At 36.8% G+C, this 16,832-nt stretch overlaps 2 protein-coding genes across 3 annotated transcripts; one reads left to right on the top strand and one right to left on the bottom strand.

The window, feature by feature from the left end:
• The first annotated feature begins 33 nt into the window (after positions 1–33).
• tm9sf1 (transmembrane 9 superfamily member 1) lies at positions 34–10,203 on the top strand. The gene is made up of 9 exons (XM_082183524.1): positions 34–323; positions 1,494–1,714; positions 1,844–1,975; positions 3,502–3,624; positions 4,522–4,874; positions 5,691–5,845; positions 7,355–7,540; positions 7,844–8,117; positions 9,033–10,203. Exons 2-9 carry the CDS (start codon positions 1,502–1,504, stop codon positions 9,424–9,426), a joined length of 1,830 nt encoding a protein of 609 aa, XP_082039650.1. The 5' UTR covers positions 34–323; positions 1,494–1,501; the 3' UTR covers positions 9,427–10,203.
• Positions 10,204–10,767: 564 nt separating this feature from the next.
• nanog (nanog homeobox) lies at positions 10,768–14,518 on the bottom strand. 2 transcript variants are annotated; one of them, XM_082184810.1, is made up of 5 exons: positions 13,688–14,518; positions 12,992–13,353; positions 12,778–12,897; positions 12,028–12,078; positions 10,768–11,946 (listed from the first exon to the last, which is right to left on the bottom strand). In XM_082184810.1, exons 1-5 carry the CDS (start codon positions 14,043–14,045, stop codon positions 11,761–11,763), a joined length of 1,077 nt encoding a protein of 358 aa, XP_082040936.1. In that variant the 5' UTR covers positions 14,046–14,518; the 3' UTR covers positions 10,768–11,760. The 2 variants fall into 2 exon arrangements, with proteins under 2 accessions (XP_082040936.1, XP_082040935.1); XM_082184809.1 differs by having other exon boundaries at positions 10,768–12,078; positions 13,688–14,511.
• Positions 14,519–16,832: the final 2,314 nt, after the last annotated feature.

Raw genomic sequence — 16,832 nt, 5'->3', positions numbered from 1 at the left:
AAAACGCTTGAACCCACACTCAAAGTTCTAATTTAAAGAATCTGAGAGTTTTTGAAGCAGGTGCAGGTGTTGCGCTGTAGCCACGCCCACCCCGGAAGATCCCAAAAAGGGTGTTTTTATTTTTTAAGGTGACGTGGATTCGCTGTGCGCCGCTGCTGCTCTCGACCTTTTGGCTGTTTCATCGCGTACAGTAAAAGCAAAGACTGGATATCTTCAAGCACCAGCAATGGTCAGATATGACATTACACATACGCGCGTGCTGTTGACTGGATTTTGAAAAGAAAGAAGCGATTCTGAGGAATCCGAGGAAGCATCTGAAACAGGTTTGGTGCATTTCTCGGATGCGGAAGTATGTTAAGCATCTTAGTAGGCAAAAGGTTTTATAGTGCTCTTAAATCAAAGTGCAGAGACTGGTCGATTTGTTTCTCATTTGTTTATGTCTGAAGGATGCTAGCTACTTCTGTTTATTTAACCAAAACTATTTTTTTATTAATCTAGCGGAGGACTTTGGAAAAATGGTCCTATTCTTCCATTAGGAGACTCCACAAGAACTGATTTCTATAACACTTTATTTTACAGTGTCGTTACACATATTATATGTATTTACTATAGTAATAACAGTAAATTACGTATAATTTTACAAGCAACTAAACCAAACACTAGCTCTATAGTAAGTAGGCTATATGTTGTTAATTCATTTTTACTAAGTACTTATTTGTGAAATTACACTGTAATAAGGAAGTAAACCTTAAAACAAAGTGACTTTACACCACACTTTACATTACTTTACTTTACTTTACACTACATTTACAAACACACCTATATTTGCTTCCATATTCAATAATTAGGCCTATGTCATTATGTGAAGTATTACGGATAGTTAATGCATATCCTTAAACTTTTGTTATCAGTATTCAAATTTATATGAATTATTCATTTTAATCATTACATTTATATGAATAAGAAAAAAAAAATATTGTAGGTGATGTGACAACTTTCACTTAAAAGGAAAGTTCACCTCAAAATGAAATCATGATTTTAAAGGGATAGTTCACCCAAAAATGAAAATGCTGTCATCATTTACTCACCCTCATATTGTTCCAAACCTGTATGAGTTCCTTTCAACTCCTTTTGAGTTGAACATAAAAGAAGATATTTTAAAGAATGTTGGTAACCAGACAGTTGACGGTAGCCATTGACTTCCATGGGTGCTGCCAACTATTTGATTACCAACATTCAAATGTTATCCCTTGAACCTCTCTTGTGTTTTCCAAATCTATTTGAATTTTTAGTACAAAATTACATGTTGTCAAATGTGTACATAAAAATGTATAATAATTATAAAAGAATCAGCTGTTTAAAAAGGTTCTAGATGGAGTCTAGCATGTCAAACCTGTCAACCATAAGCCATTTAAAATAATTATTTAAATGTTTTTTTTGTTGTCTGCATAGTTGCTGACCCCTTTTTACAGTCTTGATTTGCTCACCAACAGGTGTTGTCATGACAGCAAGACTGGAACATTCAGGCCTGTGTGTCGCTGGTCGATCCATGAGGCTCTGTGTGCTGGTCCTGTGCCTGCTGCCTCACTTTGGCTGGGCAGTCAGTTACAAGCAAGGCGATCCGGTGACCCTGTACGTTAACAAAGTCGGTCCGTATCACAACCCACAGGAAACCTATCACTATTACACTCTGCCAGTCTGCAGACCTAAAGAGGTGAGTGTACACTAATCTGTATTATCTGGATATATTAGTGTGCTTGCTTTATGACTGGTGCAATACATGTCAATAAGATTTACTGTTAGTTCAGCTCTATCACCTTGTGGATGATTGATTTGTTTGCAGGTCCATCATAAAGCCTTGAGTCTGGGAGAGGTGTTGGATGGTGACCGTATGGCTGAGTCTCTTTACAACATCCGCTTCAAGGAAAACACAGAGCGACAGGCGCTATGCAAGCTCACTCTCTCTGAGAAAGAGGTAGCAATGCAGTCATTCAGAATTTTTTTTAAATGCAATCTTAGGATACGTTTACACGACAACAATATGCTTAACTGAGAAGCTTTTCCTTTGAGTTTTCCACGTACAGATTGTCAAAACGATCCCTGGTCACAAGGATCCGCGAAAACGGCTAAAAACGCTGTATTCTGCTGACAGACCATTAAATGGATATGAAACACTAAAGACTGAACACGTTATACGTTATACGCATGTGTATGACGTCATCGTCTTCAGAGATTCATGTTTTTGTTGTTTCCACGGAGACCGTTTTCAAAAATTTGTACTTTGAAACCCATTTTTAAAACTTTGCGTTTTCAGACACCCAAAACGCGGTAGTCGTGTAAACGAATGGCCAAAACGCATAAAAGGTTTTACGTTTTTAGTTGAAAACGGTGTCATGTAAACAGCCCCTTATTTAGAGCATGAAAGACTTTTTGGATTTTAAGTTCCTGATTTTGTTAATGGCACTTGGAATGCAACATTTTGGGAAATTATAAGCAAAACGAACCGTTTCCCTGTATGCAGGGCCGGATTATCCATAGACGGGACTGGGCGAGTGCCCTGGGGCACCAGCCAATAGGGGGGCACCCAGGGCCGGATTATCCAATGGGCATTATGGGGCCCAAGCAAGTGGAAGAAAAAAAATCCTTAGTTTTTTACATTTCTGATAACGGAGCGTATATTTGCACTAAGTTCCTGTCTTTTTGGCAAAAAGACGCCCACCACTAATATCTACAGTGGCGTAGGTCGTGAGGTGCTTGAAAGTAGCTTTTGACGCGTTCGACCCAAGTTCGATTCCGCCTTTTGCCGAACTCGCTCTTCTCCCTATTCCCAACACTTATGAGATGCCAAATTTATAGCCTAACATAAAGGTCTCTAGCACTCTCGAAACCGTGATATTGCTTTGTGCCTTTATAAAACAGCACAAGACTTTAATTAAGTAGCCTATATAGCCATTCTGTTTGTGCTGTGTGATTTAAGGAAAAGTGTGCACTTTGCTCACGCGATCAGCATGGCGATCTGGTGTTTTCTCCTAAATAAAAGCTCAAGGGTTTATTTCTTGCAAGTGAAGAAATTAGGACAAAAGTATTGTAATTTTCCTAAAGTGTAATGTAAAATATACTTTTGAAATATTCATTTTCATTTATACAGTACATTTATAGGCTATATGGATTATACGTCATAAATCATTATTATATTATTGTAATAATTGTTTGGCAAGACATTGTGCCCAGGGGCCTCGGACTTCTTAATCCCGCCCTGCCTGTATGGCAGGACTTCTCTATCCTACTCAGGCTCTAATCAAACATGGTTGAACCAGCTAGTCAGGGTTTTCAGGTTCATTTGAGAGATGGGTGTGGTGGAGGGTTGGAACTAAACTGTGCAGGAAGCCAGATTTCCTGGAACAGGATTTAACACATTTTAATATCAAAGAAGAGGAAACGGCAGAGATGTGTAGAAATGGCTTCAGATGTCTTATATTTTATGCATTTTTGAAACTACAGGTGGATCAGTTGCGGGAAGCTGTTGAGGAGCTTTATTACTTTGAGTTTGTCCTTGATGACATTCCCATCTGGGGTTTTGTGGGATACATGGAAGAGAGTGGATTCCTGCCTCACAGCCACAAGGTGTTTCTCTATGTCTCCATCACTCACTCACTCGCACACATTCAGTGGCCCCAAAAAGTGTTTGGACACTTTTCTGCAATTATAAATGTATGCATTTCTTTGCATAAGATGAGAATATATCAAAACAAGGGATGTTGTTTTACCAAAAACGTTTGTTAGTTTTAAAAACATCCAGGGATGGGATTTTCCCATATTTATATGGATGTCCATATTTTCCAGCTTGAAATGAAAGTATATAAAATAAAGTTTGGGGGAAAAAAGGTTGGGGGGTGTCGGCTGGGTACTGTATGATGATTGAAATCGTGAAATGGCCTTGTATAATTGCTAAATAAACTGCCAATTTGTCATGTTATCAAATACATGGTATGCAATTTATGCTTTAAATTGGTCAAAAATATTTTTGAACTTTTTATTAATCAAAGAATCTTTCCAAAAAGTATCAGTTTCCAAAAAATATTTTCCATGTTGATAATAAATAGAAATATTTATTGAGCACCAAATCATCAGCATATTAGAATGATTTCTGAAGGATCATGTGATTCTGAAGACTGGAGTAATGATGCGGATATTTCAGCTTTGCCATCATAGTTATAAAGTACATTTAGCAGTATATTAAAATAGAAGTCATTTTAAATTCTAATAATATTTCACAATATTAATGTTTTACTGTATCTTTAAATGCAGCCTTGGTGAGCATAAGAGAGTGAACACATAACAAATCTTACCAACCCTAAACTTTGGAATGTTAATTTATGTTAGACATTTATAAAATATTAGATATGTACATTAAGTGTCCACATCTTTTTGAGGCTGCTGTGGGCTATTTGACTGTTTTGATATGCTAATTCAGTGAATAAAGCATCATGTCTCTCTTCATTCCCTTTTTTTGCACATCAGGTGGGGTTGTGGACGCACTTGGACTTCAATATAGAGTACAACGGCGACTCTGTGATCTTCGCCAACGTGTCTGTGAAGGACGTGAAGCCGGAGCCGTTAGAGGAAGGAGGGGCAGGCCATAGTGCTGGTGTCGGCAGTGGTGGTCTGTCCATCACACACACCTACAGCGTTCGCTGGTTTGAGAGTACGTTGCCCCATTCACGCAGAGCGGATCGCCTCAGAGACTATTCCTTTTTTCCCAAGACTCTGGAAATCCACTGGCTGTCGATCATCAACTCACTAGTGCTGGTGGTGCTACTGCTGGGCTTCGTCATCATCATCCTCATGAGAGTGCTGAAGAATGACTTTGCCAGGTGAGGAGGGATCTGAAGTCACATTCACATATGCAAATTTGGTTGATTACATAATTAATTAATAACGAACAGTTTTTCTTGCTAAAAGTTTTCAGCCCTTACTTATGGACTTTAAATTCTGATTGTATAAGCTGCATTTGAAAGTGTTGTAAAATAATGCTGTAAAACACACCTGTGAGCTCTTTTTCTATTATGACAAATTGCAATGTAACTCAGCAACCAAAAGCAGCCTATAGTTAGGCTATATATATATACTCTTATTAGGTACACCTTGCTAGTACCGGGTTGGAGCATCAATACTCATGTAGGATGTGGTTGTGATTTAAATGATGCTCAATTGGAACTAATGGGCCCATTTGTGCCAAGAAAATGTCCCTCATGCCATTACACCACCAGCACCAGCCTGAACTATTGATACAAGGCAGGATGGATCCATGCTTTCATGTTGTTTACAACAAATTCTGACCCTACCATCTGAATGTCGCATCAGAAATCGAGACTCATCAGACCAGGCAACGTTTTTCCAATCTTCTTTTGTCCAATTTTGCCCACAAAACTGCTCATTTTTATTTGTCTGATTATTAATATTATTATTTTATTAGCAAAATGTTGTATTCATTTCTTTTTACTGAGCCCAAACGTTTAAATGATTGTGTAACTCTTGCCTTTTATTTTCTGATGATTTTGTATAATGTATATTATCATCGTAAGTCAGGTGAAAGCAATGAAATAGCCAGTATTTATAAGTAAATTATCTATATAGAGGAAGGGGAGGGATCATTAATGAACAATGGACTGATGGAACTGTGTCTACAGGTATAATGTGGAGGAAGATGGTGGTTGTGACGATCTGGATCAGGGGGATAACGGGTGGAAAATCATCCACACAGATGTCTTTCGCTTCCCACCGTATAAGAGCCTCATGTGTGCTGTATTAGGGGTCGGGGCGCAGTTTCTGACTCTGGCCACAGGTATGACATGCTGCAGTATAGAAATATATCAAATGATAAAAAAATGAATGCCTGTTTTCAAATGAGCTTGTGTGAGCATGCACGTAGATTATTTGAGGACAGGGCCGTAACCACCATAGACACTGAGGGAGATAAGTTTCCAATAATTATAAATACCCAAATTGTCCCCCCAATATTTAAGATTTATAATGCTGCTCTTCTCCATAACGCACTGCTCTGTTTGTTGTTAGGATGACAACAATTCGATAACATTTATTGGCTGCTCTGCTTCAGTGGTCTAACAGCACTTGTAAATAGCTGCGTTTACATGGACCCTAATAATACATTTGTAATCGGACTAGTAGCACAGTCTGAATAAAAGTCACATGACAACATTGCAATCGGAATGAATGAACCAAATCTGACTTGAAATTTCATTTGGATCGTAACGGGTGCTTTAGACGTTTTCTAATCTGTCCGATAGGACATATAAATACTTGATCAGATTGAAAACTGAAACCGGAAAGATGTTGAACGAGTTGTAGAGCGAGTCAGGAGATGTTTTCCTCCACCAGCATCACGTTGTGACCTGGTCACTGTTCTGGAAGAGGATTGGCTCAAAATCCCTCTGGCCACTGTCATTGTATCTGTCATTCACAAGACGATCTGATGCTGTATTGGCCGCAAAAAGGAGGTCCTACACAATTCTAATAAATGATTGTGGCCTAAAACCAGGTATTAGTTTCATTGTCCAACCCCTGTTAAGTAGCCAAACATTAAATATTTGACAACTGTTTCACGATAGAAATGTTAAACGACTGACAGTATATCCAGCTGCAAACTACTCCGCTTTATTCGGCAACGTTTTCGACATATTAGACATAAAAAATAAGAGTAAATGTGTGCATATTTTAAAATAAAATATTTTTTGCAAATAGTTTAAATTGATCATAATTATTATTATTTTTTAACTTTTACTTTATTCCCTTAAATCCCTATTAATCCTTTAATTATTTTCTTTAAATAAAATGACCAATTTTTTTTATAATTTAATCAAGTCATTTATTCCTTTATTTATTTTCCTATTATTATATTTATTTATTTAACTATAGTTTTTAAATTTCTGCAAAATAAAAAAAAACTTTCGTCCAAGACACGGTTACAGCCTTGTTTGAGGATGGCATCTCCATTCTAAAAATATTAATATTAATATCTAATAATGTTAAGCCTCAATCTGTTCAGTTCTAATAACTGAATAATGGTATAAATGTATTTATGGTGTAAAACAAAAAATAACATGGTTCAGCATTTTATTAATCCTGTTAATGCATTAACTTTGACAGCCCTATTTATGTTATGTTATAACCATTTCTGGCACCTCAATTTGTCTGTCACTAATTTGCATTGATGATTTGGCAATATTCTGTGTAAAACAGTCGTGTCAATTAGGTACTTGGGATAAAATTGGGATGAATATGAGAAGAGAGTTGCTGATAGGAAGAACATAACCCTGTTTCCCGGTTTCTTTAGGAATCATTGTCATGGCACTGCTGGGGATGTTTAATGTCCATCGTCATGGTGCCATAAACTCGGCAGCGATTGTACTGTACGCTCTGACCAGCTGTGTGTCAGGTTACTGTTCCTGCAGCTTCTACACACAGATCCAGGGCCAGCGCTGGGTCTGGAACATTATCCTCACCTCCGCGCTCTTCTCTGGTGAGACACAACAATCTTCTGTATTTATACGCATAGACGGTTTATACAACAGGAGCACACTGTGTGGAGGATTGTTTCCCACAATGCAATGTGCTCAACATGATTTTCCATGTCCAGTTTTATTTTAGATGTTAATCTCAACATGCATATTACCTGACTCAACATATATATTGAGTGCAGTATGCTAGTATTCCATTCCAAATATAGTCTGTCACAATTACAGTGTCTTTATCAGCAAATGTAACTGACACTTCGCCCACTCACCGTTGCTCTCTTTGTTCTTCTCTATCACGATTCGTTCAGCCCCCCTCTTCTTCACCTGGAGTGTGGTGAACTCCGTTCACTGGTGGAGCGGATCGACCCAGGCCCTGCCGGCCACCACCGTGCTTCTACTGCTTGGCGCCTGGGTGCTGGTGGGCTTCCCCCTCACCGTCATCGGTGGGATCGTTGGAAAGAACAGAGCTGGCAACTTCCAGGCCCCGTGTCGCACTCGTAACATACCTCGCCAGATCCCCCAGCAGCCCTGGTACAAACACACGGCTGTGCACATGGCCATCGGCGGCTTCCTGCCTTTCAGGTAAGAGCAGTGAGTCTTAGCAGATGATTTCCAGACAGTGGAAGAAAAAAAGAAAACTTTAAGAAAACATTTAAATTTAAAATTGTATTACAGCCTTGCCAAAAATTATGTCCACCCAATTTGGCATGTTTCATTTCATTATTATCACAGATAAACTCCAAGAACAACCACACAATATGCTTAAATTTTTTAAAATAATATTTGAATGGGATTGTTTGAATACAAATTTCAATTTTCCATCACTTTTGACCACTACTGTATATATTACATTTTGAATATAATACAATATTTATAAATATTTTATATATAATACATAATATAAGGAAATGTTTAAAAAACACGTTTTCTTGCATATATATATATATATATATATATATATATATATATATATATATATATATATATGCAAGAAAACATGTTTTTTAAACATTTCCTTATATTATGTATTATATAAAAAATATTTATAAATATTGTATTATATTCAAAATACATATATATTACTTAAAAACGTTAAAAAATATATATAATAATTTTTATTTAAAAATATGTTAACATAATGTTTAAAAATCATTTTATATTATATAATAAGTAAAAACATTTAAAAAAAATTGTGTTATATAAATAAGAAATAATTTTGAATATAATATTTGAAAATGTTTCTTATATAATAAAATGTTATTATAAGGAAAAAAATTATGAAATCTTGCTAATATAATATTCAAAGAAATAATGAAAAAATGATAAAAAAAAAATGTTTAAGTCATATAGAAAACATTTTAACACAAGATAATATAATTAAATTACTTTTATATTTAATATACATGTTTTAAAAAAAAATGATATTAATATTATATTATATCTTACTCTATATCTATATCCCCTTCTACATCTGTTTTTCTCCTCTTGACTTTGCAGTGCCATCTCAGTAGAACTGTACTACATCTTTGCCACTGCCTGGGGTCGTGAACACTACACACTCTACGGCATCCTGTTGTGTGTGTTTGCTATCCTGCTCTCGGTGGGCGCCTGCATCTCTGTGGCCCTCACCTACTTCCTGCTCTCAGGCGAGGACTACCGCTGGTGGTGGAGAAGTGTTCTTAGCACCGGCTCCACTGGCATCTTTATATTTCTTTACTCTCTCTTCTACTACCACAATCGCTCCAACATGAGCGGCCTTGTACAGAGCGTGGAATTCTTCGGATATTCTTTGCTCACTGCGTTTGTTTTCTCGCTCATGCTGGGAACAGTCTCCTTCTGGGCTTCTCTGGCTTTTATTCGTTACATCTACCGTAGCCTTAAGATGGACTAATGGGTGTTTCCTCTCAAAATGCCCCCTTCCCCCCCCCCCCCCTCAAATGGGGAAAGAGACTCATGGACCAGTTCCTGATGGATCCCTGCATGAGCAGGTTTTGTGTTCCTGAAGTATATTAAACTATCAATGCCAATCTAAAAAGGAATAGGGAACAGACAAAGCGACTAATTTAATATTCCATTTTGCTCACCAACACCCTGATACTTAAAATTCACATAGATATATAGTTGCTATATTATCTGCACATCAAATACAGAAGTATTTGATAGTCAGCTGGATCGTTTGTGCTGCTGAATGGGTCAGATTTTCATACTTCAAAATGTTGCTTACCATGTATCCAAGACTTGAAAGTTGAAAGTCTGTTTTGAATTTTGTTAATGTAGTGAATATGACTACAATGATTAAATGTCAGTTTCAAGACATAAGGGGACAAGAATAAGAGGCCTTTATACTTTGTTTCAGAAGACCATTGAGAAGAAAAAGCACTTATGTATTGTAGGTGAGTTTACTTGATTAAAGGTGGATGTGTGGTTATATGGAAGGATATTATCATTTTTGAGGAAAAGAGATGTGCCATATTGTGTACATGGTGCAATATGCGTATTTTGAGTTTTGTAAGGAAGGTTTAACAAGCAAGCTGAAGAAATGAATAGATTATGGAAGCAATACCATTGTCTGAAGTCGCCATCAACTGTGATCTGCTGAAATGTAAATATACGGTGTTTTCAATAAAGTCAGTTTTATTACAGAGAAATAAATGTGGGAGAAATGCAATGATTGTGGTGTCTGTCATATAAATTGAAAAGACGAAAGGATTTAAAGCTCACCGTCAGATATGGTTAGCCCTTTTGATCTTTTCTAATTTTCAAAAGTTTGGGGTCAGCAAGATTTTTAGAAAAAGAAAGTCTCTTAAAATAACCAATGCTGCATTTGATAAAAAAATAAAAATATTGTAAAATAGCTTTAGCCCCTTTGCAGTTAAACAACGCATGCATTTTGTGGAAGAACATAATTTTATTAGTCATCCCCCTGTAAAAAAAAAAAAAAAAAGGTAAGGTGATGTCATGTACATGCATATTACTTAAGTCTATAGGAGTGTAGTTCTTTACAAAGTAACATTGCCAACTACTGGCCTGGCAGCATAACAGCCTTATTAGTCTTTCACGGATCCTTGTGAACGGGGATCATTTTGACAACGTTGTCTGTACATGTAAAACTTAATTTTTTAGTACATTGTGTAAACATACCTTTTGGGGACATTTACAGGACACTAACTAAAAACTGTTTTGGCCATTCATTTACATGAACATCAAAAAAAAAAAAAAGTAGTTTCAAAAGTGCAAGTTTTTGAAACCTGTAACCGTCTGTGTAAACTACAAAAACGGGGATGTCATGCCTGTTCAGTCTATAGGAATGCGTGTGCCCAGGTGCTTTACAAAGTGACAATTGCCAACTGACCTGGCATGCATAAAACAGCATTGTCATTTTCAAGGATCTGTGTGAACAAATGTCATCTGCTCAAAAGTTTTGTACATCGTTGTCATGTAAACACACCCTCACTCACAAGACACCGCCACAAGGCTGCAGTTATGACCAGTTCCTGAAGAAACAGTTACTTATAAAAGGACACATTAAAAGCAGTACGTTTAAGTGTTGAGCAGACCTATACATGGCAAATAATGCTTGAATACAGAACTACATGCTAAAAAAAAAAAAGCCACAAATTTAGGAACAGATAAAACATTTATTGCTCAACTGGGTCAAAGTCACACTGTTTTTGTGTGGGCAGGAGTACTTTGAAAGCTTGAGTGTCAATTACAAAAGACCAGATACAGGCGAGCAAGAATTTCATAAATGCACAAATGTAACAGATCACATACAGAAGCAGTAAAACGCAGGGCAATTGATACACAGAACAAAAAAAACCAGTGCAGACCACCTTTTCTTGTACACAGATGTAGAGCAGTGCCTTGCATTCAAATTCATGGAACTCATTTAAGAAAATCGACTTGTCCGGACTAAATCTAAAAAAAGAGAACGAGCACCTGGGAAGAGCAGAGGGATCAAGATATTAAATACTCTGAAAAGGTACAATGAAGTTATAAAAATAGATCTCGGTATAAAACGCGCTGAGTTTAAAAAAAGCAAACTTTACAGATTCAAAAAAATCTTTGAGACATGTCTCACTTGGCCCCAATTGGCAACCCATGACATCAGCGCCTAAAATATCCAACAGTTTGTTGCCAAAAAGATTCTATTTACAGATACGGGGAGCACCCAAGGCTGCGTGCAGGGCTGAAAGCAATGGATATATACAACAAGCAGCTGCACTCACAGCAAAGTCATTCCTTTTGTTGACCATTGGGCACTAGGCATGGATGCCATTTGAGTAGGGCTGCTTCCTTTGTTCACTGCATTGCCACCAGCACGGGCTTGCATGTAGCTAGTAGGGTTGGGGAACTCGTAGTGCGTCACAGCTGGGGGCAGAGGCCAGTTTCCCGGGGGTCTCGCAGTGCCCTGAGGAGGAGAGCGTGGCTGTGGGTAGCTGGGGTAGAAGGGCGTTTGTTGAGGACTCCTCTTGAACAGAGGCTCTCTCACCTGAGGGTTACTGTAGTGATCTTGGTTCGCTCGAGCGGTTTCAGTCTGAAACTTAACCCAAAAAAAAAAAAAAAAAAAGCTAAATTGTTAGTAAACTAAAAGTAATGATGGGTCATTTGTATCATCGTGCCTTTAAGACATTATCCAAACTACTGAAATGCCTCCTTTGTAGATGATAAATTTCTCTACGTCCACACTGATCAGTTCTGCTACCAACAAGACAGAACAAGCAACAGTGTAGACGTCGTTTTAAACCTGTATGACTTTATTCTGTGGAACAAAAAGATGATTTTGAAAAATATCCCCATACAATGAAAGTCAATGGGATCCCATGTTGTTTTGGACCTCATTGACTTTCATTGCATGGATAATCACTTTGAACATTCTTCAAAATATCTGCTTTTGTGTTCCACAGAAAAAAAACCTTAAATTATTTATTTATTACAGCCTATGGGTAATTTGTATCATTGTGCCTTTAAGACACCATCAAGATCTTTATATGCTCTAGATCTACACTGATGTCATGATCTACGGTTCATCCACCAACAACACCGCAACAGAGAAACTTCATGTCACTTTCTTTGGAAAGAAAATCTTTTTTTTTTTTGGAGAGAAAAAAAAAGACCCCATTTTGGAACCCATTGACTTAAATTGCATGGACAAAAATGTTTAAAACATTCATATCTTGTGTTCCTCAGGAAGAAAGATGCATGTTTGGAATGACGTGGTTTTGCATGAAACCGCACTCACCTGAGAATGCGCAGCTGATGTGTTTGGTACGGCATTAACGACGTATCTCTCGGTCATCCAACTACTATCTCTTTGATGCCTCTTGAGTTTCATCCTACGGTTTTGAAACCACGTTTTCACCTTTGGAAAGAAAGCGTTATTCATCATGACACTGACGACAATCCATTAAAGCTTTAGTTCTATCAACGGTCTTCAGTCTCCTTAGATCACTAACCTGTTTGTACGTTAGTCCCGTCCCTCCAGCCAGTGTCTTCATCTCTGCGGGCGTGAGATATCTCTGGACATTAAACCGATGGATAAGAGCATTCATCTGCTCCTCAGAAAAGGCAGCACGGGTCTTGCGAGGCTGGGCTGGACGCCGGGCTGGAGATGTGGTCAGCGTGGGCAGAGGCGGCAAGGCATCCACTCCCAAATTCTGACTCACCGGCTCCTCTCCTTCAGCAGAGACGGAGTTTGAGACCGGTTCTCCGCTGTCAGGACTGCCACTATCCGTTTCATAGTCCCGATCTTTCCAGGACGGGTGATTGAGGTCGGTCAGAGCACCCCCCTCACGACTGCTCCCTGAGCTCCAGGAATCTATACAAATGGGGGAAGATAAAAGCTTTACTTCATGGACCATGGCATTTTGGACATAGAATTTGATAAACCTTTAAAATGAGTTTATAAATTTGCTTGCATTTCCTGAAAGCATGGTTTATTCACAGTGTTCTTTAAAAAAAAATTATAATTTGATCATGGAAATTAAGCTAAATGAAAAACAAACATTAAAATGTTGCCTTGAACTGAAATAATTTAAGTAGCCATACATTTAAGTAAAAGTTAACAGACAGAAAATGTACTTCAATAACAACTTCAGATTGTAAACTTCAACTTTTTTTCGTTGAATGAGGCTTGATCAGAGGAGGGTTACCTGGGGTATGAGACTCTGTGTCACTGGGTGTATCGCTGCTGGCCTGCTCTGCATCTTTGACCTTTGGCTCGGGCTCGGTCTTATTATAGGAGATGAAGAGCCGTCCGTTCTGCGTGTGGCTCGGGTAGTTGCCGTAGTTGCTCGCATTGCCGTTCTCCGGGCTCCAGGGTGGCGACTGCTGTGTGGTTTGAGCGGAGTAATAGCTCGCGGTGACCCCGCCGGACTGAGCGTACGCGGCCTCGGCCCAGTTCAGATTCGGGTGGCCGTGCTCAGACACCTGCGGGTACATGAGCCCGTACGCATACGCATGATAAGATGGGTTGAAGTTGTAACTCACTGGTATCTTCCAATCCGCCATTCCCTCGTCGGATGAACGCAGAGAAAAAACCAAATGTGCAGAGATGGACCTACTAATAGAACCTAACTACAAAAACCCAAAGGGTTCGACTACCCTTGAAAACAGATGCCGATAATAACTCTCCTCCTCATAGTCACGCAAAAAGAACCCTTGACATGACCTGATTAAAAAACGCGAGGAGAAGGTGATTTATAAGGCCAGGTGAGTGGATGTGGGCGGGGCGGATTTGCGAAGAGATGCGCGGACCAATCAGGTGCAGCTTCTGAGAGCTGGAAACCACACCCTCATTGCACATCAGCTGAGACAGGTACTCTCACATTTACATGATTTATTTGCATATTTTCATTTAGCGTTTTACATTTTTAAATTACACAAGTAGACTATTTATTGAAATTACACTGAAAACGAAATTGAAATGAAAAACTTTTGACTCAAATTATTTTGAAACTCCTAGCTATATATATATATATATATATATATATATATAAAATTAACTCCATAAAACTCTATTAAAACAGAGAACTATTAATCTTAAAAACTCATCATTAAGAAAATACGCATTTAAAAAAATATTATTACTATTTTTAACACACATTAAAAAAGTGAGAAATATTTAATAAGCCTATAAATACAATTATTATGCTACTTGTGATGTAAGCAACACCCATGATTTTGTAATGTAGGCCTACATGATTATAGAAAGATTATCAGTATTGTAAACCTAAAATGGGCTACATTTTCACATTTAATTAGTGCAGTTCCTTCTCATCCCTCTAATCTATTGTCTGTTTTAACATGTTTACCACAGTTACTTTCAGAGTAAATCCTACCAATAATTTCTTTAGATTAGCATGATTAATCCTATAAAACATTACAAAGCCTCATGTGAACAAGTTACCCTAAAAGTGCACCAATCTAGAGCTATTTAACTTCGAAAATGTGTGTGGACTATGGAATGTACTGTCTGGACTTTTTGAATGCCTTAAGCAGGTTTGCATTAAAATTACCACCTGAATAGGTGTGTTTGTAGTCCACCCATTTCTAGGCTACTGCATTAGAATGGAAATATTTCTGTATGAGGTGAAAATATGAGCTAATCATGGGGTGATTAGAGAGACCACAGATCTGTTTATGTTAAAAGAGGTGTGAAAGGGTGGGGAGGTGTAACAGTTGCAGCAATGCATGCATTGCCTTTTGCACTTGTTTACAAATTCAGCAAATCAGACAAAATAATTTAGAAATTTTAAACAAGTACGGTCAATGTTTACATATTCCAGATATGTATTATCATTGTGGTGTTTGAGTTAAACTTCAATGGCATTTATTTATTTAGTATTTTATTGATTTGCTTTTTTCCGTTTTGTTTTTTTAAGCATGATTTGTTTAAATTATGAGACCATTGTTGTCAGATTTTATTTATGTTCTGTTTATTTATTTATGTTCTATTTAGGTTTTTATTTAGGTTTTTGTTTGTTTGTTTTAGAAAATTATTGGAGTTTAAATTATGATATATTGTTGTCAGATGATTTATTTATTTATTTGTTGTAGTTATTTGTGTTGTATTTATTTGTTTTTGATTTTATTCAGGTTTTTATATACATTTTGTTTTATTTTTTAAAGCATGATTTGAATTTATATTGATAACATTGCTGTCAGATTATTTATTTTTAAGTGTTTTTTTTTATAAATAGATACCATTTAAATAGATACCATTGTTGTAAGATTATCTATCTATCTATCTATCTATCTATCTATCTATCTATCTATCTGTCTTTCTCTGTCTGTCTGTCTGTCTGTCTGTCTGTCTATATATATATATCAAGATAATTTGAGTTTAAATTATGAGACCATTGTTGTCAGATTTTATTTATGTTCTGTTTATTTATTTATGTTCTATTTAGGTTTTTATTTAGGTTTTTGTTTGTTTGTTTGTTTTAGAAAATTATTGGAGTTTAAATTATGATATATTGTTGTCAGATGATTTATTTATTTATTTGTTGTAGTTATTTGTGTTGTATTTATTTGTTTTTGATTTTATTCAGGTTTTTATATACATTTTGTTTTATTTTTTAAAGCATGATTTGAATTTATATTGATAACATTGCTGTCAGATTATTTATTTTTAAGTGTTTTTTTTATAAATAGATACCATTTAAATAGATACCATTGTTATAAGATTATCTATCTATCTATCTATCTATCTATCTATCTATCTATCTGTCTGTCTGTCTGTCTGTCTGTCTATCTGTCTGTCTATATATATATATATATCAAGATAATTTGAGTTTAAATTATGATACCATTGTTGTCAGATTAGTATTATTATTGCTGTTTTAGATAGGCCTATTTGTTTTTTCACCATTCGTGTATTTATTTATTTAATTTATTTTGTGGCTTTGTTTGTGTATACATGTATTAATTTAATGCAGTCCTCCTCACTTATTTGTACTATTTATTGTTTTCAGATTTTTCTACTTGTTTTTCTGTAGTGCAGTTTTCTCAGTGATGATAATCGTTGTTTGCCATCTGTCCATTGCAGCTCTTTCTGACGGAGATTCAAATGCAAATAACCCATTAGCGCTTCACCATCTCTAGCAAGCTTCCGCCTGCCTAAACATGATCCACTTCAAAACAAACAGAAGCAAAATATGAAGAACTTTAGAGACTTTGTTGCTTGAATGGCACACAAACAACAGTTTCACATGGTTCAACCACAGTTTTTATCTTTCTTTCAGAACGTGATTTCTTTGCACAGTGAATTTCGACCTCCATTACCACAGCAGGCGC

The sequence above is a fragment of the Leuciscus leuciscus genome, assembly GCF_965113295.1.
Source record: "Leuciscus leuciscus genome assembly, chromosome: 11".
Taxonomy (NCBI): domain Eukaryota; kingdom Metazoa; phylum Chordata; class Actinopteri; order Cypriniformes; family Leuciscidae; genus Leuciscus; species Leuciscus leuciscus.
Note: the sequence above shows the minus strand (reverse complement) of the source record. Positions and strands in the feature narration are given on the sequence as shown.

Bases quoted from the DNA above. Each gene is read 5' to 3' on its own strand.
- nanog (XM_082184809.1), bottom strand. From the start codon at position 14,045: ATGGCGGATTGGAAGATACCAGTGAGTTACAACTTCAACCCATCTTAT. The intron at 13,354-13,687 runs GTAACCCTCCTC...CCATTTGTATAG, and splicing joins CACAGAGTCTCATACCCCAG to ATTCCTGGAGCTCAGGGAGC. The intron at 12,079-12,777 runs GTGAGTGCGGTT...TTTTGGGTTAAG, and splicing joins CATCAGCTGCGCATTCTCAG to TTTCAGACTGAAACCGCTCG.
- tm9sf1 (XM_082183524.1), top strand. From the start codon at position 1,502: ATGACAGCAAGACTGGAACATTCAGGCCTGTGTGTCGCTGGTCGATCC. The intron at 1,976-3,501 runs GTAGCAATGCAG...TTGAAACTACAG, and splicing joins TCACTCTCTCTGAGAAAGAG to GTGGATCAGTTGCGGGAAGC. The intron at 7,541-7,843 runs GTGAGACACAAC...CGATTCGTTCAG, and splicing joins CACCTCCGCGCTCTTCTCTG to CCCCCCTCTTCTTCACCTGG.